The 26,042-nt window shown below is 42.1% G+C and overlaps 1 protein-coding gene across 2 annotated transcripts; it reads left to right on the forward strand.

The window, feature by feature from the left end:
- The first annotated feature begins 224 nt into the window (after nt 1–224).
- LOC136425523 (atrial natriuretic peptide receptor 1-like) lies at nt 225–20,196 on the forward strand. Of its 2 annotated transcripts, none has more exons than XM_066414401.1 (21): nt 225–1,165; nt 8,533–8,837; nt 9,121–9,250; nt 9,716–9,807; nt 9,988–10,105; nt 10,975–11,068; nt 11,308–11,446; nt 11,831–11,896; nt 12,368–12,451; nt 12,840–12,944; nt 13,600–13,671; nt 14,220–14,382; nt 14,801–14,959; nt 15,223–15,409; nt 15,819–15,959; nt 16,842–16,965; nt 17,282–17,350; nt 17,620–17,797; nt 18,496–18,594; nt 18,898–18,989; nt 19,414–20,196. In XM_066414401.1, the coding sequence occupies exons 1-21, from the start codon at nt 421–423 to the stop codon at nt 19,480–19,482; spliced, it is 3,231 nt and encodes a 1,076-aa protein (XP_066270498.1). In that variant the 5' UTR covers nt 225–420; the 3' UTR covers nt 19,483–20,196. The 2 variants fall into 2 exon arrangements, with proteins under 2 accessions (XP_066270498.1, XP_066270497.1); XM_066414400.1 differs by lacking the exon at nt 225–1,165 and adding an exon at nt 3,058–3,904.
- Nucleotides 20,197–26,042: the final 5,846 nt, after the last annotated feature.

A 26,042-nucleotide genomic window follows, 5' to 3' on the forward strand; every position in this document is an offset into this window, starting at 1 on the left:
TGCCACACGTAACCTGTCATGTGACTTGTATTTGTTATTCATCAACTATTAGGAAAGACCTATGCTCACAAGGAAAAATGCCAGCTGACGCAGAAAAATAAATTTTACGACACCATTTTAAACGAATTTGTTTCGGATCGTATATTTGCACGTTTCCTCTTTCGACCCTTTTTTTGTTTAATAACGCAAACAAAGCTGAACTTATGACGGAGTTGCGCAAGACAAAAGTTAAATAATCACCAAATTAAAAGTCAAGCCATTTTGAGAGTTAACTATTAACAAGCGGGCATGTATATATATACCTCCACAGCTTGTCCCGTTTGATACATTATGTTTGGCTCTCTTACGCGCATCAGTCTCTGAGACCACCCAACCTTCGGATGTTCAGGTTTTTGTAGTCGTAAATTTGAGTGTTTGACGATGGAGGGTCTAACCTCAGTTCTATTACTGTTGCTTTTGATTATTGGGACAACGGGCGATACAGTTAGGCTTGGGGTTATTCTTGAGGATGGTTCCTCACAACCATATTCGTACGGTTATGTAGCTCCGGCCGTACAACTCGCAGTAGACCGGGTCAACGGCGAAGGATGGCTCGGACCGCACCAACTGGTGGTACAGTACCAGAAAATAAAAGACCTGGGACAGTATGCGGCCATGCAGGTGGCTATGGGGATGTACTACAACAACAGCGGGTCCAAACCGGACGCTTTCCTGGGCCCTACCTCGCAGTTCCCGGCACAGACTGTCATCCGTCTCGCAGCCTTTTGGAAGGTTCCTGTCATGACCTGTTCGATCGTTTGGCTCCTGGGACGTAAAAACGACCCTCGAGACAACGGAAATTATGAAACGGTCATCAGAACGGTGGCCACCACGGGCGAACTTGGACAGGTAGTGCTACAGTTATATAGCCGTTATAACTGGACGCGAGGGTTCCAGTTCTACCACCAGGGGGAAAACGACGACGACCTGTGTTACTTCGTCCAGTCAGGCATTTGGTCGGAGTGGGGACAAGCGGTCTCTGAGAACCAGAGCTTGGAGGCCCTATCGTTCGAGTCCATCGGAGAGTTCAACCAAGATGATTACGATCTGACAAACCCTGATGGTGTGAGGAAGGTGGACGAATTGTTTGCTGATGAGTTGAAACGAATGAGTGAACTTTCAAGGGGTACGTACATTTTTGACTTTTCACACACACACACACACACACACACACACACACACACACACACACACACACACACACGCACACGCACACGCACACGCACACGCACACGCACACACACGCACACTACACTACACGCACGCACACACACACACTACACACACACACACACGCGCGCGCGCGCACACACATAAATACACATGCACACACACACACAAACGCACACACACATACACACACACTCACGCGCACACACAGACACACACACACACACACTTCACGCAGATACACACGAATACACACACACACACACCACATTGAGGGAGACTCGGAAAGAAAGAGGTAGAGAGGGACACACACACACACACACATGCACATACAGACACACAAACACACAGACACATAGATAGATACAAACAGGCGTACATACACACATTTATGTATATAAAGACAGACAGACAGACAGACAGACACACAGATATATGCACGTACGTACATACACACACACAACAGTAGCCACATCATTCCTACTAATTCTATTTTATTTAAGGGAAGTGACGTCATTGCCTCAATCAGGATCATATCATAAAACATGTGTATTTCTTGTAGCAGATTATGTACCGTTTAGTACCTTGGTCGGTGGACTTTGACCCACCCTCTGTATATAGTCCACCTTCTAGATTCCCTGGCTTTGCGGCAACAGGATTCATTGTTCTATCACTATCGTTGGTAATCGCTTCTCGACTAGGCACTGGATAAATGTGTACATTATAAGTACACCATAAATCGAACCACGGATTGTTTTGTGATTTATCACTGATCGGTTATTTACTTATTATCACCCCTTCTTTTATTCATTCTTGTTTCCTGTCTAGTTCTATTAGGTCCTGCATGATGAATTAAAGTGTGTATGTCCGTTACCACCCATGCTCCTAGAAATGATGCAAAACATGTTGCACGTTCTTTATTTGCCCAAAACCACTGTGCAATTGGGAAATGATACCATCCTTCCGATTTTAAACGTACAAGGTGTTGGCCTTGTAAAGGATGCATCGATCCTGTTGCCAACACCTCTCAGATTTCAGTCTGTGAAGTTTAATAAATAAAAGATGGTTTGCATCAAGTTGAGCCGGGGGGAGCTGTGTTACTATCATAAATTGTTGTTTATTTTTTCAGATAAAGATGTTGTTTATTTGTTTAGTGAAATCTTTGCCAATTCAGGTACATGTATGCTAAACTATAAAGATCAGGTTCGCACTTCTTTGTATGCACTAACTTTACTGATGTGCTGTATCGGGGAGTTAGCCTGGGTGTCGTCCTCCGTAGTAACCACTCCCGCAATCTTTTCGCTTTCTAATTCGTGGTTAGCAAGCGAAAGGATTGAGCCAGCGGAGGATGGCATCCAGGCTTTTGGGGAGTACAGGCAGTCAGTAAATACTAGAACAGGGTATAATTCCAGAAGAAAACAATGCCCATAGTATATCAGCCCACATTCTTTCGGATTTATATATACCTGCTTTCAGTAGGTGGTTTTCAGTGTTGTATCAGGCTGCCCGATTCGGAGAACCACTCGAAGAAAACGTGAGATTCTGCAAAATACCACTGCCCATACAATAATCTAGTTATAAAAGGATAAAAATAACGTCGAAAGCCAGAAGAGTGCTTCAAATCTGGGAATATCTCAGCTAGTTACACAGTCTAGGGGGGCAGCGGACAACAGTTATAACACCATATATCTTTCTCTTCACAAAACAACTCAAAACACTCTAACGGGTACTTGAGCACGATGTGGTGATGCCAGGCCCTCTAGTTTCTGCCTTTTTTAATTAAAAAGTCTCTTCTAGGTAGTATATTGATGGCTGTTTACTGCTGTCTTTAAAATATGACTATCACGGTGTGAGGCACTCAGAAGGAAGTGTGATCTTGTAGGGAAGGCAGTGGTCAAAGTTTTTTGGAGAATCGCTGTTAGGATTAAGTCGAGGATGGCGTTTCGTGGCATGTGTGCGGTTGGTATTGTGTTAGTGTTGTTCTTGGTGGTAGAGACTAAAAAGGTGGATGTTGTACTCGGTGTCCTATTGGAGGACGATCCTAGGTTGCCGTACTCCCTGGCAAGGGTGGCCCCGGCAATCCAGCTAGCAGTGAACGTGGTAAACAAACGAGCTTCGCTGGGATCTCTACGGCTTGCCCCTCGTTTTGTCAGCAACTTACGCTGCGAGACGTTTTCCATGCAAGTAGGCGCCATGGCAATGTACTACGAACACCAGAAGGGTCAACACCACTGCAGCAAGGACAGGAATAGACCCTCCGTACTGCTGGGCCCAAGCTGTGACTTCCCCGCCGCTTCTATAGTACGGTTAGCCTCCTACTGGAACATTCCGTCTATGACTGTTGCCGTACCCTGGGCTCTGCAGAACAGACGAGAAGACGCTTACAAGACTAGTATAAGAACGTCTGTGTCGTCGGGGGAGGTCGGCAGGTTCGTCCTACGCGTTCTAGACAAGTTTAACTGGACACGATCGTTTTCTGTGGCCAGCCACGGTGGCGGGCCAGGGAACCACACATGTTACTTCCTCGTCCGGGGAATCTATGACGAGTGGAGGGTCAGAGAGGGAGTAAACGTCCAAGCCAATGTCTTCAGTGAGTTCCAAGAAGTCGATTTTGATTTGGAAAGTGAAGAAGGTTTGAGTCGCCTCGATGAAAAACTTCGGAACACGATGACTGAAGCTAAGGGAAAGGCTAGAGGTAAGACTACTTCAAGTGTTGAATATTACTGATATTACAAACTCTCATTGCCCCAACCGTACTATTTCCATGATATTACAGACTCCGTATAATGGTAGCGTGCGTAGTCCAGTAGTTAACGATCTTGCCTCTGGAACTAGAAGCCCCGGGTTCGATCCCGACTGTGTCGCTCACCCGACATGCACGCTACCGGAAAGGGTCGCAGTCGGGACGGGACGTTAAGCCCTGGTCCACTGTTCATTGTGCTTGTCGAAAAGAGCTAGGGGAATTTCCCCGGTACAATGAACCTGTAAATACTGTACATAGCGTCTCTCTTCTCTGTCACGACCAGTGGAAGATTAGCTCATCTGTTCATTGAGTTCATTTGAGCTAAACTGGTTCGAGATCACTTTCCTTTCATTTCACTCCCATTGCCCCAACCGTACTATTTCCATGGGTGTCATCCATAACGTCACTTTTTTTTTACTGTTCTGGCATAACCTTGGTTGGAAATTATTGATAATGGTACATCAAGTACACTTTGCACAATGACTTACTAGTAGTAAGGGGAAGTACTAGTGTCGTGGTATCTTTAAATAATGCAGAAACTTTCTTTCTCATTATATACACATTGGGCATAGTCATTAAGTTATTTTTAGTGATTATGCAGGAAAAAGGAATACCGGAAAGCTAGGAGTGAGTTTGTCAATGGCGGCTCGTGTATGCCATCTTTTGTGCCCGAAATACACAGTGTAGGATTCATAAAAAGGTCACTTCTTGCAACTTGTGAATCCAATGTTGATTAGCAATGTTCAACATCATGAGCATTATGAAGTTGGCTTCTTTGGCTTCATCAAATGATTGTTGAAATGAGTATTGAAATGTTTGTTTACGTTACAAAAATGCCATTTACAACATTCTAGACTACTCACTGAAAGCTAGCTCCACTTGCCAAAAATAGTTACCCAATCAACTGGATAAGATTTTGAAAATCTTATCCAGTTGCTTGAGTAACTATTTTTGGCGTATTTTACTACCTGGATATCTAACTTTCATCAACGTAGCTCCACTTGATGTTACAGCATTCACCTGCTTTCAAGGGGCTAGAAACATTCCTAGTTGCTAGCGACAGCGACTTCTACGTGCTCCAGATCACAAAGCCTCCTCAAAATGTCCCTAATATAGGCTCAAGGGTCAAGGTTGAGCATAGGTATAGTGTCGACTTTCTCGAAATGTTTCGTCGTTGGGTTTTCACAAGATGAAAACTATTGGCAAGGCTTGAAACCACCGAAAGACATGTGGTAAAAGAGTGGAAGGGTGATGAAATAACCCGCACAGCGTAAGGAGAAGCAATTCTAATTTAATTTTGGCACACACCACGCATATATCACGATGACAGAAGGCAAACTTTGTGAGCCACTTCAAGCAGGTAATATTTGTCAAACCCACGTGTACGTGTTCACCTCAAGCGTCACCAGGAGGCAGCAGACTTTTATTCTCTTCTTGTCCAATTCAGTTACTGCTACTTTAACGTCACCTTGATTTATAACATAACAACTGTCTGCGGAATATTGATAATTTCCGTGTTTAGTAACCTTTTGTACGTTATATACGTTTGAAGTTGGAACAGGTGGCCCATTTAACAATTCTCAAATATGTTTTACTCGCTTTCGCCTACCCTCAGACGCCGTTGATGTTTTAACGTCGCTCACTTCGATTTATAACAGTCCTAGAAGCCTGTCTGGGTTATATTAATTGTTTCCGTGTTTAGGAACCTCCTTCCTGGTGATATATTTCATATTGAGGAACAGGTGTTCCATTTAGCAGCTCTAAAATACGTTTTACTCGCTTCTACTTAAGTCCAGACGGCGTTTGTGTTTTAGCGTCATTCACTTCGATTTACAACGTCCGGGGATAGTTTCCGTGTTTAGGAACCTCTGCCCTGGTTGCACATCTATATGGATTAACAGCTTGTCCCTTTAACAGTTTTCACGTTCTGCAGATCATGACAGAAATATTTTACATTCTAAGTGTGGACGTCAAACGACGATTGTTTACTTAGTCGTTTGTTTGTTTGTTTGTGTGTTTTACTTGTTTATCATGGGCCAATCCCTTCTGTCGAATGTGGTGATATTCAACGTGCAGAAAGTTACTATCTATTTTGGACACTGTGTTGTCGATTTAGTTTATAATTAGGCCACAGAAGGTAAATTTCATGGATGACATCGACGCGCTCATTAATTTTCGCCGGATTTTGACAAATTCTTTACCCCCGGAGATGGTCAACACGACGAGAAAGTACCAAAATAGGAAAGTATGTCATGTTGTAACCTTGATTGTACTTGTAGAAGTAACACTAGTGAGGTAGCCATAACTATAGGTTTATAAGTGAAACTAGTTCGATTGTTGTAAAAGTAACACCAATGTGTTAGCCATGAGTGTAGTTACCAACTTGGTAAATAATACCAGTCTAACAATACTGGTGTCACTTTGTGCACTTCTTGAATACAGGGATAAAAGACTTGTTGGATATAATACCATATTTTGTCGCTTCAATTCTTGTTAAAACGGTCAAGGTGTCTATTTTGAAAAAAATGTATCCATCATTTAGCCCTCTGGCAATAAATTTTGAGTCTGTAGAGGATGTCCTCCATAAAATGTACTTGCTGTGGCTGATAGTTGCGACTTGTAGTCTTAATAGAAAGGACTTCTTTAGTGAGAATGTTAAATATAGCCCATTGACTGACAGCCTATCAGAGTGCAGGGATCCTTTTTGACGTGTTTGTTGTTTCAGTACTCTTCACTAATCCCGTGTCAGGGCCGACCGGTCCAAAAATGTCTGTCAAGTCAAAGAACTGACATCACGGGGCGGTACCATCTGGTTTCTGTGTTGCATGTCTTCTTCCTCGTTATCACATTCGCCAAGAAGGTTATGTTTTGGGTAGCGTTCGTGTGTGTGTGTGTGTGTGTGTGTGTGTGTGTGTGTGTGTGTGTGTGTGTGTGTGTGTGTGTGTGTGTGTGCGTGTGCGTGTGCGTGTGCGTGTGCGTGTGCGTGTGCGTGTGCGTGTGCGTGTGCGTGTGTGTGAAGAATGCCTGCATGGATTGTTTTCATATTTAGTCGGTAAGCAAGTCTTGGTGAGACCTCTAAACTTTAGATTTCGGGCCCCCTGGTAACTTTCTATGGTACTGGAGCAGAACTTCCAGTTTTAATATCTCGTGTTCTGAACATGTACATGCAATGGCCCTGCTTTGTTTTATCATACACTGAAATAAATCCTTTAAACGTGGTGCCATTTCTTTTGTCTTCATTATCTTAAATACTCATACGCCAAATATCATATTGGGAAACATTACAGACAATAATCTTTTACATCTGGGATAAACGCGCGCCAAATCCCATGGCCTCAGCCTGCTTTGTTTTGTCATACATTGCCATAAGTCCGAAGGCGTTGCCATTTCTGATCATCATTTCTCCTTCTTCTTTAAAATATTCATACGACAACATAGGTGCACCAGAAACCCAAATAGTGCAATGTTTATCCACATGATTGATAAACAAACCCCTCTCCTTTACTTTTACCCGAGTAAAAAATTAACGTTATAAAGATAAAATGCAACCTTTGACAGGAGGTGTGTCCCTCTGACGTCACCACTGCCCTTTGTACAAAGGAGACCTTATGTGTGACTTGCGTTAATGCAACACTTAAGGGGTTAAAGGTCGACACAGTGATTTTTTCTGTCATTACGCAATGGTGCTTACATATCAATATGTTTGTAAGTTGTTAAAGGTGGATGTATTCAACACATTACCATATTGTATGGAAAACAGTGACATGATCCAAGTTGCATACACATACGAGCGTACGTTTGTATTAGATGAACGCATTTATCAGTTTATTATTCAAGTAATCAAAGGCGTTGTACTAGTGAAAAAAAATTTAATCAATCAATCTACACATCATATTAGGACTATTGTCACATTTAACATTTTCGTATGTTCATCAGGTATTCATTCGAATTTGACGGCATACGAGTTTTACGGAATACACAGGAGTTTTACAAAATACATACGAATTTTGAGGAATCCATACGAGTTTTACAGAATACATACGAATTTTACGGAATGCATACGATTTTACGGAATTCATACGAGTCTTACTATTAGTAAGGATCGTATGGATTCCGTAAAACTCGTATGAATTCCGTAAAATTCGTATGAATTCCGTAAAATTCGTATGAATACTTAGACACCCCTGTTCATCGGTACTACCAGTGGACTAGCCCATGCTGTAGTGCTTGTCCTGCTCTATACACTGAAAGGCGTGGAAAGGATTTTAACTTAACTGAACTTAACTGTTCTTCTGTAAAAACGAGACATTGTTTTACATTCCTGACACATCTACATCTACATCTACATTGAATACTATCATCATATACTACACAGAATACTATCATCGTCATCATTACATTGTATACTGTTTTAGCCGTTAGAATACACATTATTAGATCGATTGATATTCATGTTATAGATAAGTTCTTTGTAATTGTTAAATATTAGAAATAGTCGATTTTTATGTATCTACAAATTGCCATACATTGTACTCGTTACAATTATCGCGCAATAAAGTTCTTCTTCTGTACCCCACCAGTGATCATCACGTGCGCCAGCGCCCCCTATGTGTGGCGACTGATGAAGGTAGCCGGCCAGATGGGCATGACCAATGGAGACTACGTCTTCCTCATCTTGGACATGTTCGACCACGCCTACCTCCAGCGGGAGACTTGGGTCGGATCAGAAGACAACCTGCAGGAGCAACAGGACGTCTTAGACGCCTTCCGCGCCGCCTTCATTATCACCGTCCCCCGGCCAAACACAGCCACCTTCAGGAACTTCTCCGAACAAGTCCGAAAAATAGGGGACCAGAACTTCGGCTTCGACTCACAAGAAACGTTGGTAAGTGACGTCATCAGAGTCTGATAATGTTCTTATAACGCAATGAAAATGACCTTCATGTGCATAGCAAACGTTTCCGCAAGATGTCAAACTTGCCTGAAAACTGATTGCGCATAAAAGTCTGCTAGGTTGTGTTAAAAGAGCCTTGTTTTCCAGAACCTGCCAATATGATGAAACTATTCGTGATCTTTTTAATCTGTCTGATCATTTTTTGCGGCAATGTGACGACAAAACTTCAACGTTGTAAAGCCGTGTTAGTGAATGTTGTTGATATTTTCTCCAGGCAAACCCGTTTGTGGAGTCTTACTACAACGACGTGATGCTGTACGCAACCGCCTTGAACCGCACGCCCGGCTATAACTACAGCAACGGCACAGAGATGGCTCTGAGAATGCGCAACCTTTCCTTCACCGGTAAGGAACCTATCATACCTTGGCCGAGTTCTTTGAGCACAAGCAGTTGACTTCGTCAGGGCGAAATGAATGCTGCTACTTTGACTCGCTAGGGAGCGTTGCGGTCAGAATGCATGCGGTGCCAACTAACCTCACATTAGAATGAACTTGAGAAAACTTAAGCCCCTGTCACACTTGTGCGTATATACAAGTCCGCATGAGTTGCGTATTAACATGTTTCTGGTTTAGGTTAAGTTTGCAGCCGAAGAAGTTATTTCTTAGGTTCGATCACTTGGCTGCAGAATGGTGGGTCAAAGTATAAAACAACTTTGTCCCCGCAAACTTTACTTAAACCAACAAAAATGTTGATGCGCAACTCACGCGCACTTCAATATACGCACAAGTGTGACAGGGCCCTTACGTGAATGTACAAAGAAATATGTGCATCTCTCTCGTATATATATATACGCTTTTGTATCGACACAGGCGCAGACGGAGAGGAGGTCGTCGTCAAGAATGGAGATCGTGTCTTTGACTTCATCGTCTTGGATCTGAACCGTTCAAGCGAAAGTTTCGTGGTACGTTCGTGCTTGACAACAAAGGCATTCTATAAAATACTATATGCAAGACGGGGATGCGCCAGGTCTTCCGTCCGGGTGAATGGTGTAAATCACCGTATGGCTGATACGTGATAAGTTTATTCAAACAATGCATGAAGACTTTTACCATGAAATTTTTGTCTGTTGTGTGTCTTTCAGGCGGCTCTGTCATACAATGGCAGCTCTCAGAACTTTACAGAGTTACAAACGATTGACTGGGTGAGCAGCGAGCCCATGAGGGAACCTGAGGAGTGCGTGTGGGACGAGAACTGTCCAGGTGGGGTGTGTTTAGATATGTAGGAGGCAGAATTAGCTGGCAAACTAAATATTCTCCCTTTACGCCAAAAATAGTTACTCAAGCAGCTGGATAAAATTTTGAAACAGTCAGACGTTTCAGACAGCATCCGCTGTCTTTCGTCAGTGACTGATTGTAGGCATGTATTGGATTGATGACAGTATCTTATTACCTGGATGTCTAACATTCATCAACGTATTCTCCCTTTAGTTTAATTTACTTAAGTGTAGTTCTGGATACATGCACGTCTGTGATAGCGTGGGTATCATTCTAGACCTTCTAGAATTGCATGACAAAGCTAAATTTGCAGTGTCAGAGTAGATGTGAATTCGGCACCCAGAACAGTTGTGTCAGTGTGAAGGTAATTCAGCACCAGGGACAGCAGTGTGAAAGTTATTCAGCACAAAGGATAGCTGTGCTCGTGTGAAAGTTATTCAGCACCAGGGACAGCAGTGTGAAAGTTATTCAGCACAAAGGATAGCTGTGCTCGTGTGAAAGTTATTCAGCACCAGGGACAGAAGTGTTAGTGTGAAAGTTATTCAGTACCAGGGACAGAAGTGTTGGTATGAAGGCTAATAAGCACCAGGGATAGCAGTGTTGGTGTGAAGGCTAATAAGCACCAGGGACAGCCGTGTCAGTGCGAAGGTTAATCAGCACCAAGGACAGCAGTGTCAGTGTGAATGTTATTCAGTAACAAGGACAGCAGTGTCAATGTGACGGGCAATCAAAACCAGGTACAGCTGTGTTTCATGTGGCACCTAATTAGCCATTCAAGAATCCTAATCCTTTTTTTTGTGTAAAATTTCTTTAGAAAATCTAATGCACTGGACATTTCTATTTCTCTTGAGCAGATCCAGAAGTCATCCCCTCGACAGTTATCATCCTGTCTGTGGTCATCGGCGTTATTGTTATCGCATCTTCGGTCATCATCTACTTCTACAAAAGGTACCTATTCTGTCTTGAATCATTGAATCAATGAAATATTGAATCTTTCCTCCTTCCTTCCTTCCTTGCTTCATTCCTTCCTTCCTTCTTTCTTTCTTTTGTTTTTCTTCCTTTCTTCCTCTCGACGGTTCATGGATGGAGAATAATGAAAGATAAACTGTCGACACAAGTCCACTAGATTACCCATCATTCTTTGCGAGTCACATTAGATTCTAACCTAATCATTTTGCACCAATCAGGAAGAACGACCTCGCCGTTGCCCTGAGGTCCGAGCAGGAAAAGCTGGTGCAGTGGGAAGATATCCAGATGGACGAAGGCAGGGCCGTGGAAGGAAGCGTGTACCGTATGCAGGTTGCGCCGGCAGACCCTGCAGACATGGTTGGTTTTTATGCATATCAACCATGATTGAGAAAGGCCCGCCCCTGATGCGTTGCCAAAATCTAACGCATTAATGAAACTTTTTATCTTTATTTTATTTATTGATTCGGCATGTAAATGCCAGGGTTGCCCAACTAGCCGGAGGCTATTACTAAGGGCGAACCCAAAGTGGAACTTTTTGGTGGAGATTGTGCAGACGCAATTGACAAATGTCTAGCTGATCTTGCTCGTAAGGCTTAATAATCTCCAAGGTCTTACCGCGATCTCTTAACGATCTTCCGTTGATGCTAAAGTTCTTACAATGAGTTAATAAGAAGCATTTTGCTCCATTGATATTTGGACGCAAGGCGTACAATATGAAACAAGTGGTGTCTTTCTCTACAGCAAAAATGGCACTCGCGGCTTACTCTAGGCGCTGTGCAAGTGTTTGCCACAACTGGCATCTACAAGGTGAGGATGCGTGTGTATTATCGTGTGTGTGAATGCAGATTATATACCCAAGAAAGAAATGAATTGTATAAGCTTGTACAAAACCCATTTCCCTACTTCACACATTTAAGTACTGTACAAAAATTCATATTCCTAATGCGACTAGACAAACCTCCCATTGAAAAACATGTCTGTTCTTTTATATCTACTATAACCGAAAAGCGAGGAAAAGTAGAACTTATCTAAAGATAGTCATATTCTTTTTGTATCCATGAACTGTACTTGTTCATTTGTTTTGTTGTGATCTGTACTTAGCCAAGTGTGGCAGAAATGTGGAAAAAAGGTCTTCATTCATTATTCTGTATTTCAACGACACCATCATTGTGGATGGGTGTAAAACTGTAGGCTTGAATTCGTATAAAACCAGGATTACAACATTAAGATGCTATAGAATGCTAAAACATCCGCATTTTTAATACTGTCTCTTCCCAGGGCAAACGGGTGGTGATCAAGGATTCTGATTGCGAGAAGTCCTCCATCACCATGACAGATGCTGTTCTCCTGGAACTGAAGAGGGTGAGTTTTTCACTATTAAATTTAGTGTAACGTTACATTCAGGAAATATGAGGGACATTGTGTGTAAGCAAGGGTCATTAGACAGAATATTTTTCATTGAAACACACTTCCCTACAGCCTCATCATCATCATCATATCGGGCAGCTTGCCCGGACTAGGACTGCTCTCTCCCTCCAGGCGTCACGGTCCGCCATAAGTTGGTCTAGATCTTCAGACCTCACCCCTACATCCCCTGCAAGTTGGTCTATGTAGGTCCGTCGGGGTCGCCCGACACAGGAGTGCCCATGAGTTGGTGCCCAGAGCAGGACTTCGCTTCAAAAAGGCTATGGGACTAAAATCTGTTCTCTATGTGACAAAAATGTGTGATATTATTTTGTTTTCTCCGTAGATGCGTGACCTGGGCCACGATCACGTGGTGAGGTTTGTTGGAGTGTGCTTCAAGTCGCCTCGTGTCTTCATCCTGACAGAGTACTGTCCCAGAGGCAGTTTACAGGTCAGTCTTTTAAAATCCCACGGGTGTAGTCTTAACAGATTACTTAATGTCATCTTTGAAATAGAACCTGAGGCCGATGATAGTGATGCTGTATTGCCTTATCATAATTACAGTTGTTGTTGTTTAGGGCTGTCATGAGTTGAATTTGCTTGACGTGTCGTCTAAACGTGTTGTCCTTCAAACATACCAAGTAAATCCACGACATATGATCACGTTGTTGATGGTTATGCTCACTTCTGTGGACCCTATAGCTCAACCGGTAGCAGCTTCACAGTTGGGCTCCTGGCTCCCATTAGTTCAAGTAACTGGAAGACCCAGGTTCCAATCCAGGGAATGGCATCCTGGTTTGCGCTGCATTCGTCTTTCGGAAGGGACGTGAAATGGGGTCCCGTGATTTAGGAGGTGTCTCAAGTACGTTAAATGTCACCACTGGCTGACCCTTTGTAATAGCAATAGCTAGCTGGGCTGCCTTGGCTGGTGTACATTGTACATAGCCGAACAAATAAATAAACAGCCTCATTAGTCAAAAGGGTACCTACTGGTATGTAACGTGTGTTACGCGAAGGACGGTTATGTCGGCTATACAGATACAGATACAGATACTGGCTCTACTTAGATGAATAAAGATACACCTGTCCCGTGTTGTGTTTCCCAGGACACCTTGGAGAACGAGGAGATCCACCTGGATATAGAGTTCCAGTGTTCCCTGATGCACGACATCGTCAAGGTGAGAACTAACCTCCATTTACATTAATCCGCTGGTTCACATAAATCCGTCACTTTGAACAACAGTGGGTTTGAGAGATCTCTAGTGCAGTACCCTTCATGTATGCACAGTTTAGACATACAGGAGTGCATTATACTGGGGGACGGTAGGTTGGAGATTTGGAGATTTGTTTTCACGTATATTTCAGGGTGGCGGAATTATATATCCTGGTGGAATAATGTTAGTAGATGTTAATAGATTGCTTGACAGCGTAACAACTCAGTTGTTTTTCAACTCAAAGATACATGAACTGCTACTGATTTTTGTGATATCTACACAGTGCAATCATGTGCACATCATTTCGACGGCTGTAGCTGTATGTCGAAAATAGGGTTTCTAAAACACATGCTAGAATATTATATTTTGATCTGGATAACGTTTCGACAACATGCCAGCAGGGTGTAATGCTACTTCTTGCCGCGTGGTGGCGTTTCGGCAACACTGTGGTCCCACATATGTAGTTATATTTGAAAGTGTAACCCTTCTGTTTGACCCACTACTGTCCCCAGGGTATGGTGTACCTACAATCTAGCGAGGTGCATTACCATGGCAACCTCAAGTCGTCCAACTGCGTCGTTGACAGCCGGTTCGTGGTGAAGCTGACAGACTTCGGACTCCCCACATTCAGAGCACCGCCCAACAAACCTCCTCAGGGGGAGAGCTGCTACCGAAGTTAGTCTTTGCTGACTAGTTTGCAATTTACCAAAGCATGCACTTTTTCTTTCATTGCATAAATGTGCCATGGAAGACTGAAAACATGCATAGTACTGTCATTCTTTGTCTTATGTAAGCCTCTATCTTGACCCAATACTTTTTGTGAATTTTTTTTTTTCGCCCTGTCGCTTCGGGTTTTTTTCTTAAAAAAATCCGACAACCAACAAATTAAATTGGTGTGGCCTTATGACTACTAATTCTAACCTTAGTGATTGCTCTACGGATTTTTAAAATCATGTACAATCCGAAGGTATCTTTCTGGAAAAATGGTGGCCGGATGTCGATACCTTCTCTGATCCAGGACGGGAGGCGATACCGGCTTCCGCATGTCAATATATATGCTGATGAATATACTAAATAACATGCTTATCCTCAGAGAGACTGTGGACAGCCCCGGAACTGTTGCGCGGCTGTGAGCTGACCGTCCACGCCGTTCATAAAGCTGACGTCTACGGCTTCGGCATCATCATGCAGGAAATTGTGCAACGTCAGGGGCCTTTCTACATGGCTGATGATCCAAACGCAAGCGCTCAAGGCAAGTGTGAACTAGCAATCTTGACCTTGACTTTAACACCAGTATTATTGTCAGAACATTGAAGGTATGCGTATTAAAGATGAAAGGCACATAATCTGATTATCATGCGGAATTAATTGCCTTTGAACTAGCAATCTTGACCTTGACTTAAACACCAGCACATTGAAGGTACGTGCTAAAGATGTAAGACACATAGTCTTATCATTATGCGGAATCAATTGCCTTTGAACGCACAATAAAGTCTCTCCATTGTTTTTACATAGACATTGTCGAGAAAGTCCAGTTGGGATCTCAACATGGCGGTAAGCTGTGTCGGCCCGACGTCCCTGCCATAGACGACGCCCGGTACAGTAAGCCCCTGCAGACACTCATGCAGCAGTGTTGGGAGGAGGACCCGAACCTCAGACCGGAGTTCGGGTCGATACGGACGCAGATGAGGCAAATCGACAGGTGAGGCTTCACCCCGACCAATCAAACCACGTGAATCGCATTGAAACTCAGATTCGTATCAGCCATTTCCCGACAAATCCCTTCTAACTTGCGTTAACGACTACATCTGACAAAACAAACTCGCCAGTCAGATGGTGAAGGGTATCAGCTTTCCAAAGATGTTTTTCAGATTGACAATTTTGGCACTTTGGAAGTGATTGAAAGCGACCGCGATTTAACGTTTAGAAAAAAATAATTTCTACTACTTTTCTCTAAACGTTAAATCGCAGTTAAACACACACCACTACCAGTGGACTAGCCCCCTGCTGTAGTGACTTGCACAAAGATGTGTGGCCCAAGAGCTGTGGAGGGCGCCGCCTTATGCACCTTCGGTGCGGGAAGGACTTAACTTTTTTTAAATTGTCTCCAGGGGCCGTAACCTGATGGACACCCTGCTGTCCCGCCTGGAGCAGTACGCCAGTAACCTGGAGGAGATGGTGCAGGAGCGCACGGAGGAGCTGGCCGTGGAGAAAAAGAAATCAGACGAGCTTCTCTACCAGATGCTGCCACAGTGGGTTTTCCCGATGATCACATTTCAAGTCATAACGGGGGGTGCCCTAACATGGCACGGATTTTTTACTGATCTTATTTTGCATAAGCACGACGTGTTTGTGACCACTGACTACGTTTATAAGGAAAGTTTTCCTGATGATCACATTTCAAGTCATAACGGGGGGTGCCCTAAGATGTCACGCGCCCTAACATGTTACGGATTTTTTACTGATCTTATTTTGCATAAGCACGACGTGTTTGTGATCACTGACTACGCTGATAAGGAAAGTTGATAAATCACGTTCATGCACATAGCTGTCATTTTCATTTAAAACATATGTGTACATATTCATTTCTTGTTTCGTGGAATAATAGTATTTTGGCAATAATGATGGTAGCGCGACATCTTAGGGCACCTCCCGTTACATGACTTTGTACTAAAATGAGCCTTTTGGTCAAATACTTGATGACGGAAAAGTGGTTCTAGTGACAAAGCCAAATCATTTTACCTCATGTACAAAGTTAACGTTTATCATGCATTTCTGCTAGGTTGAGAACGTATGGGTTAACACAAAAAAAGGAATATGTAAGATCACAAGGATTTTGAGTTTCAAGGACCAAATTGTCTTGCCTGTCCTTTAAATTTAATGAGGCATAACATCTACTAACATCATTCCACCAGGGTACATAATTCCGCCACCCTGAAAAGATACGTCCAAACAGATCTCAAACCCAATGTCCCACAGTATATAATGCACTAGTATCTAAACTGTGCATACCCAGGGGTGCTGCACTAGAGATGTCTCAAATCCACTGTTTTTCAAAGTGGCGGATTTATGTAACCCATGATGTTAATGGAGGTTACATTTTTAAGTTTGCAATCTTGATTATTGTTTATCAGGGCAGTGGCCGAGAATCTGCGACAAGGCCGATCAGTTGAGGCGGAAACATACGACAGAGTCACCATCTACTTCAGCGACATCGTCGGTTTTACTGGCCTGGTGGAGTCCATGAAACCCGTCGAGGTACAAGCTTTGCTCTTCTCGTTACATCCGATGGTTATATCTTTAAGCTTATGATGGTGATGCAACCTTCCCTTGTACTGTTAATCAATGATCAGATATTGTCTACATTCAGTCACAAGAATATTCATCAATCATGACTTATAAAAGGTAACGAGATACGAGATTCCTTTTATAAGTCACTGATTGATGAATATTCTTGTAACTGTTACTACACGTGACTGATGAATCTCTTCAACGATGTTTACATTCAACTTTGGTTCGTGTGCAAATCTCTTTGACTTGTTCTAATGAAACGTACTCTCTGGCTGTTTCCTAGGTCGTGGATCTTCTGAACGACTTGTACACGTTGTGGGACAAGATCATCAGTAGATACGATGTCTATAAGGTAGGATGGACATACAGACATGACTTTTTGAAACCCCACTTGAATCGTATTAGACTGTTCTATAACGTTTTACTCTGTTTTACTCGTGTTTCATCTCCTATAATGACAAATGCAACTGGTAAAGTGTAACACTGTAAATGGGATAATATTCTATCCGTATAATCTTCACAGAAGAAACTGCAAGTGCTTGATTAAAAAAAAGTTGGTTTAGCACTGCCCCCTGTTGGTTGCTACTGGTTCTACAGAGTGGTATCAATCTTTACCTTCAGGTTGAAACCATCGGAGATGCCTACATGCTGGTGTCGGGTCTCCCGAAGAGAAACGGCAATGAGCATGCGCGACAAATAGCAGGCGTTTCATTGGCCTTGAGACAAGCAGTTCAAGACACCATGAAGATCAGGAACCGGCCAGACCAGAAACTTAAGATCAGAATAGGACTACACACTGGTGAGTGTTGTACAAGAGACAAGCGTAGGAATGTATTCAAAGCATCAAGTGCTGCGGACCGGTACTGCGGACCGGTACTGTACCGTGAAAATTGATTAGGTACAGGTCCAAAATACCGGATCATGAAGTACCGGTACTGTACCGATATAAATCTACACCAAGTATGTGCTTATTTTGTGACTGATCTCCTGATCTCATATGCAACACCAAACGTGACCAAAGTGATACCTTGAAACAGCGTACAATGTAATTAATATGCAACAGATCATTCAGGCAGGCCGGGAGTTTTGATAGCAAGGCCAAGGGAGTTTGGCAGTAGGAAACCTAGTTATGGTCTTTAGATAAAGATACTCACAAATTGAAAACAGTTTATTTTTGTTTCTGTCAGTAGTGAAGAAGTTCAGAAGAACACATGTTGCTTTTTCAAATTGTTTAGGTACAGGTACAGGTCCGGACCTGTACCTAAACCTTTGTACCGGTACCCGTACCTGTACCTGATGTTACGTTTAGGTACGTGGCACTAAAAGCATCTATTCTATCAATTCCTCTATTCAAACCAGTATCAAAAAAGATGCTATATTTTCACAACTTCGTTGTTTTTTATGGTTGATTTTGCAGGAACGCGCCAAGTGTACTCATTTTCTTCATTTCTTTCTGAAAGCCTAGAAAGTGTTAAAGAAGCATGTTTTTGTCCAAAGGTCCTTGTGCGGCTGGGGTTGTGGGACTGAAGATGCCACGATACTGCCTGTTTGGAGACACTGTCAATATCGCCTCAAGGATGGAGTCAAACGGAGAGGGTAAGAAATCAACAAATCGCACTGATTGCAACAGTCAAACCATCACTACCAGTAAACACAAAGTACAAACTATAGAAGCATTTTAAGCAGACCCTAAAAACAGTAGTATACATGTACTTTAATTCTAACGTGCAAACGCAGGGAGAAGTTTTCATGTAAACATGTACATGCACTTAGCTGTCTCTTATGAACTATTCAGTCTTTTACATGTAGGTAGGAGGCGACAGTATTATTACTTCCGCATATTGTTATATCATATGATACGTATGATACAAGAATCATTATGGTTCACTGTATTTCCAGCCATGAAGATTCACGTATCACCTGAAACCAAACGGGAACTGGAGTATTTCACCAGTTTCATTCTACAAGAGAGAGGAGAGATTATTGTCAAGGTGAGATACACAGAGTCAAGGTCCACACATGACCCTTCAAGGTCAAGTGGCCAAATAGAACTCTCTTATTACCTCATTTAAAATGGAGGTATTGTAATCATTTGGTGTGTCTGTTAACTTTGTTCAATTGACATTTGAATGATAGGCACGTCGGGAACACTAACAGGAAGTACAGGATCAGAGGTGCCAAAAAGGTCCCAGAATGATGACAGGAAATAGAATTAGTCCGAGTCCAGATTTTCCCCATGCGGCTCATGCAGTGTATCCATATTGTACTTAAGACATCTCAGAGATTATTGAGGATGGACGTAATTAAAACAGGACATTTAAGACTAAATACTTTTTCAAAGATGATGTCAACAATTTGAAAGCAGCTATGCTCTTTAATTCTAATATATCCACATGTGTTTGATTGCCCATACAGGGCCGGGAGCTACCCATGACCACCTACTGGCTGCTTGGAGAACTGCAGGCACCCGAAACAGTCGTGTGAGAGGGTCGATGTGACTGTGGGGAGTCATCAGCTCTATGTAACTACAGTACAACTGTACCTATACATTACACTCATACATTAACTGTCACTGATGACAAACTGTGGATGCTGACTAAAGCACCTGACTTATTTTGTACATTGTAGTAGGTTCCTGGATGTCTAACCTTCGTCGGTGTATTGTATTTATAGTCTTTCAACATGTATGTGTACGCTCAGTCATTGACATGTAACCATATTATAATGATCGTAAAATGTTGGATAATGATGTTTGTTAAGAGAAGTATTATTGGCTGTCAGTAACTAAATTGATTTATAAACATTGATATTCTGTCACTATATGTGATAATGGAATAACTGTATAGGGAATGATTACTTTTATACATATGATTATTGATGAATATCGTAACCTACTGCATGTATTATGTAATATCATATATTTCATTAGATTGGAGAGTTGGGTCGTTTTGGTCTAACGTATTTTGACTTGAAAGTGTACATTTGTCTTGTCTATGAGGTCGATGCTTAGATCACTTGTACTTTTACATCCTTCAAGTATATGTATATGTAAAGTTAGTCCAGTAAGCATTAGTTGTCAAAGATCAGCAAAACAGGCTATATAAGGTAAAAGTTTGCTACTCACCGTGACCTGAAATATGTCAGTTGCTTTTGAGGGACTTCGTTAATTTGCATTATACAGAAGAAATATTCTGACCCCCCCCCCCCCCCCCCCGAATACTCTCCAGATAAATTACATCCAGTGCAACATATTATATTTGGCCTGTCTTCATCGAGAACAATGTTAAGACATCTTGGTTTAATATCTGAAATAACTTTTGCAATGTGTTTCTGGATACTTGATTGCCAACTTATGGCCTTTGAAACGTCATTTTCAATTTCATTGGGATCGAACATTGACTTTGACCTCCCATTGAAATCCATACTTAAGATTTGAAACAAGTGCCCTCAGAAAAATGGGTGATGTTCAGAAATCATCTTCTTGTTAATCTGTGATGAAATGTTACAAATTTCATTGATTTTGTATTAAAAAATTGTTTAAAAAAAAAAAGAAAATTGAAGCTGCTTCTGTTGTTGAGTCCCCCTTAAAATCATGAGAATTTCTTATAGAAAGAAAGGAGTGTTGAAATGCATCATGTCTTCAGTGTTAAGCATGGTTATTATTATGTGTTAAGTAAGCACATACGTAACGGTCAGGATTACTGTATGTAGGTCTATGTTAACGAACCTTTTTTTTCTCACAGTCTGGTACATGTACAGCGTGATAACTTTTATGTCCTTGGAAGAAACTCTTCATTAACTGGATAAAATCTATTATTGTTTCTAAACATGAATGTACATAACCCATTGTATCTATCTATCTAAACATACATATACTGTGATTCATCTATGATTGCGATACATTATGTTAGAATAAACCAGTCGTTTCTATCGAACAGTTTCAGTGAAGCAGTTTACTTGTTAATTGGAGGCGAAGAGCGAAAACCGTGGACCACTACAAAGACGTGCGAAGTGCTTCAGAAACACGTGCGACACAGGCTGTACCCAACATCTGCTTAGAGATTAGTCAAAGACTATACGTGGTGACGTCAAACCATACGGCAAAATGCGCAACGTCACAAATATCCAATTCAAGGTAAAACGTGAAACACTTGTTCTGTTCCATTGTCTCGGACTGTTCTGGAACGGTGTTCAGTCGCTATGTGTAACAACCGAATACAACAACACTTTCAAGATACGCACACGCATATCTGAGATCTCCTTGTTGTGTAAAGCCTAAGCATAATGTGATTATACCACTTCCTAATATGGACATCGCAGAAAGGAAGGGGTAGAGCGTTATGTACAGTCTTTGATAAGAACTCATCGCAGGAATGGCGAGACGAATTTCCCGTTTGCTGGTGCCTCAATTTCTGAGATGCCCAGTTCATTAGCGTACTCATTCCCACACCACAACAGTGGCTTGGTGGCAAGGGAAAAGGTTTGTAAGTTTTAGCATAAGTACAAATAATAAGCAAGAAATGCTGCTGCTGGTGAGTCGTTCAGCACCAAGGACAGAGTGTGTCAATATCTTTAACCTATCTCTATTTCATAAACAATGAAATCGGATCGCGATGTGGAATGACAAGAAAATACGTACTTAACTTGGATATTGATGTCTTTATTGACTTAGATGAAGTTAAATTCAGATCACAAAAAGATTAAACATGCTACTGAGTGATATATCCATGATTCAACATTAATTGACTTAGACGATTAGAGTTAAAAAGTATCTCGGGGCTCTTCTAGTCTTACAATCAGTAGCCTGGGTGCCATCCTATTTTTACCGGGGCTCCTACATTCGCTACCCTAAAATGATAGGGTAGCGAATGTAGGAGCCCCGGTAGAAATTGGATGGCACCCAGGCTATACAATCAGGTCCTCCGTGTTTGTTTCATATGACAACATTAGGTCTTACTTCTATATCCCCTTTCAAATTAGTAGGTAAATACATCACTACCATGCAATGCACTACAAATGCAAGCGCAACCCGTTCATACTTTCACAAGTGTCTGTGAGCCACGTTATATTCCAAATGCTAAATCATGACGGCTACCATTTCTTAGTAACGAAACCAATGAAGCTACATATACATTTCTCCTTAACGTAGCATTTGTGTAAATCTAAAGTCCTATCCGTCGCCTTTCTGTCGTACATTCCTGTTCTTGTTGTGCGCCTGTCTTTCCTTGGATCGTCTTTACTTACATCTTTTGTTTCAAGGTCAAACTCCTCGTTAATTTCATTCCCAGATTTGTAGAACTCAATTCTTTCAATTTATCAACACGGACCTTAAAAATCAGCAAACCCCTAATAGGATGGCACCCAGGCTATACAATCAGGTTCTCCGTGTTTGTTTCATATGACAACATTAGGTCCTGTTCCTATATCCCCCTAATTAGATAAATACATCACTACCATGCAATGCACTACAAATGTAAGCGCAACCCGTTCATACTTTCACAAGCGCCTGTTAGCTACATTATATTCCAAATGCAAATCATGACGGCTACCATTTCTTAGTAACGAAACCAATGAAGCTATAGACATTTCCTCCTTAGCATTTGTTTAAATCTTAAGTAAAGACCTTTCCGTGACCTTCTTGTCTTACATTTCTTTTCTTTGTTGTGTCCCTTTCTTTACCTGGGTCGTTTTTCTTTACATCTTCCTTTTCAAGGTCACGATCCTTGTTCTTTTCATTCCCACTGTACAACTCAATTGTTTGTCTATTTCTCAACACGGATCGTAAAAAATCACCAAACCGCTAGTGTTTTAAACAAACACTTTGCATACACATATCCTACGCCAGACAAATACCATGTCTACAATGAAATTAGACCACTATAAATCGGACAAAAGGACTTAAACATTTTCCTTAAACATGTGGTTAACCCTACCTTTCACACAGGATTTTCAGTCCTTCATGTTACAGGCCAACATTGAGCCTCTCAGATGAATTAAACATTCTCAAGGGCACAGATTTTGATCTCCCAAAGTGTTCCTCACTGTTCCCAAAACCATTAGGATAATCTGATCCCTGTGTTCAATCCTCATCCTTCATCGTCTGGATTTGTAGTAGCGAACTCTCTGCGTAAGGCTGTATGATAGAACACCTGGCCTGGCCATTGTTACTTTGTGTTACGTGACGTGGTGCTGTAACGTCAGAGGCGGCCGCTTGAAACATGGGTTTCGCCTGAATCTCTGACAGCGAAGCCTCTGCGTAAGGCTGTATGATAGAACACCTGTGGTCATTGTTACTTTGTGTTACGTGACGTGGTGCTGTAACGTCAGAGGCGGCCGCTTGAAACATGGGGTTCGCCTGAATCTCTGACAGCGAAGCCTCTGCGTAAGGCTGTATGATAGAACATCTGGCCTGGTCATTGTTACCTTGTGTTACGTCACTAGGCTCTGTAACGTCGGAGGTACCTCCCTGATACACTGGGTTGGGCAGCGTATGTACATGTATTGTTTGAGACTGATCGACGGGTTGTGGGTTCCCGTTCGTCCGGAGTAACTTCCACGCCGCTTCCACTTCGCTCTTACACCACGCCAACAGACCCAACAGGAGACAGGTCACCGCTATACTGCCGACGAAGAGCAGAATCAAACGAATGGTCCGAGAGTCGTCACCATCAGCGTTCTGTTTAGATGGACTGGTAACCATGGTGATAGAAGATGACAAGTTTGGCCCGTACGAAACGTCCACTCTTGTCTCAGATGTTGCAATTGGAGTCCCAAAAATACTTTTGTCTTTAGGAGATGCAAATGAGTGAGAAAAGAAGCGACGTTTTAATGTCTCAGTTGTCATTGCTGATTTGTCGTACCCTACATTGTTTGAACCAGTTTTAGTTGGCATTGGAGACGTGTTGGCCCTTGTACTAGATAAGCCAGTGGATTGAAAGGCTTTGTGTAGAGGCAAGCCAGTAAATTTGTCTGGTCCCTTACATTTAAAAGTTTTTTCATACTGTCTCATGCTATCAAAAACAGGGCTTAGGGAGCAAGGTAGGCAACAGTCCGTGAAACAACTCTCAATACAGGCGGAGATATTCATCAGCCACTCTAGCCTCTCGTTGCAATAGAATGGATTGGCTTGTAGAAAAATGCTTCCTTGTGAAGCCGTAGTGAACCCGATGGATTTTTCCGAGATCATCGACAACCTGTTGTGGGATAAGTCGACGTAACGTAGTTCTGGAAGCTTGTGGATAACCATACCAAGCCCCAAGTGTTTGATGTGGTTGTACGACAGAGAAAGCCATCGCAGGTTGGGCAGATTTCGAAGATTCATCCACCACACGTATTGTATACCGTTGACCCCTAAATTAACTTCGGTTACGTTGGGAAGGAATGGGATGGTCCGGACTCTTCGAATCTTGTTGTGAGTCAACTTCAGAAAGGTAGTTGTATTAGGTATACCCGACGGAAGGTCTTCCATAGGATGACGCCAGTCAGTAAACCCAAAACAATCCACTCTTGTCTTCTTAATGCAGCGCCGTGGGATAGACACATTGCATGTGATTCCAAATGAAATAACCAACACTACAATGACAAGGTAAAACTTTGCCATGGTTACGTGATACCCGTCTTGCACCTAGTACTACAGACACTACTGCATATTATGAGACGGTTGTCTAGTGTTTTTTTTTGTATGACGTTCCTGTGAGTTATGAATTATTAAATGCGAGTCGATATATGTCCAATCAAATATACGATCTAGTTCAGCTGGGCTTTTGCCTTTGGTGAGCAGTATTGAAGCTCACTATGCACCCAGTGGTTGTCCGTTTTTGATGATATCGTTTCAAACGGGATTATGGCCAGATTTCTGCAAGAAATGGAAAAAAGAAACGAATACTACGTAGCTAGCTCCGTCCTTGAGGCGTCGCCAAAAAGGGACCGTTAAATTTGAATTCAATTACATTGGTCTAGAATTGAACATAGTGATGGAAAAAAAAATTGACAGAAAGTGTATTCATCATACTAAACGTAACATTTATGTGTCACAATCTATCTACATTTGTCTATCATAACTACTAGAATATGAAAACCATGTAAAGCGAAACAACGATGATTTCACAAAGCACGTCAAAAATCATATTCATAACAAAACCTCAATATTGATGTCCATACAACTACTTAAAGACATAAAGAACAGTGAGAATCTCGAAGCAAAGAAAAATTTCATTCACATTACACATAGCAGACACACACACACACACACACACACACACACACACACACACACACACACACACACACACACACACACACAGATGATGTTTTACTGTGAATATCGTTCAGCACTAAGGACAGGGGGACAATAGTATACGTCTGAATATCATTCAGTACAGAGGACAGGGAAATATGGCTCAGGGTATTGACTCCTATTGTGAAGTATCATGTCAGCTAGCGATACAATGAAGGCGTGACGCCCTTCTAGCAGAAAAACACGACCATAAAACATCGCCAAAATTCCCCTTCCCTTTGTAGTGGGTACGTTGAACAAAATGACAAAGCCAGTGGAATTCTAACTGACAATTTCAACTCAAGTCATAAAAACTGTGAAAACCTTTTGTCGTATTTGGTAAAGATCGTTTTGATGTATTGGGAGCTCAGTACTCACCCTTTCACAGAGCTGGTTTGGGAGCAAAAGGTCTGTCGTGTTCGCAGGGTCGTCCTTCGCTCCAGTGCCAGACAAGCGGTAAAACACTTCTATATGAGAAATGTATCTGAATCCTGGGCCTTCCAGACAGTCACGTTTAAATAGCAGCCTGATCCTACATTTCTACGAAATGACAATCATCTTGGAGCTGTTTTTGTCATCGCTTCTAGACCTCAAGAAGATTACCTGTTCAGCGCACATCAGTTTAAAAAAAACATTTCTTGAAACAGCTGTTGCATTTTCAACTTGTTTTTCTTGGTAGTTATGGTGCCAACGACTGAAAAAGACTTCTCAGAAACAACCTGTGCAGCACAAACTTCTTTGTCGCTTGATACTGCGTGTAGTTTGAACA

This window comes from Branchiostoma lanceolatum, chromosome 19 (assembly GCF_035083965.1).
Source record: "Branchiostoma lanceolatum isolate klBraLanc5 chromosome 19, klBraLanc5.hap2, whole genome shotgun sequence".
Taxonomy (NCBI): Eukaryota; Metazoa; Chordata; class Leptocardii; order Amphioxiformes; family Branchiostomatidae; genus Branchiostoma; species Branchiostoma lanceolatum.

Excerpts from the sequence above, each read along its gene's own strand:
- LOC136425523 (XM_066414400.1), top strand. The coding sequence starts at position 3,145 with ATGGCGTTTCGTGGCATGTGTGCGGTTGGTATTGTGTTAGTGTTGTTC. Across the intron at positions 11,897-12,367 it reads CCACAACTGGCATCTACAAG|GGCAAACGGGTGGTGATCAA; the intron begins GTGAGGATGCGT and ends GTCTCTTCCCAG. Across the intron at positions 16,966-17,281 it reads AGTCCATGAAACCCGTCGAG|GTCGTGGATCTTCTGAACGA; the intron begins GTACAAGCTTTG and ends GCTGTTTCCTAG.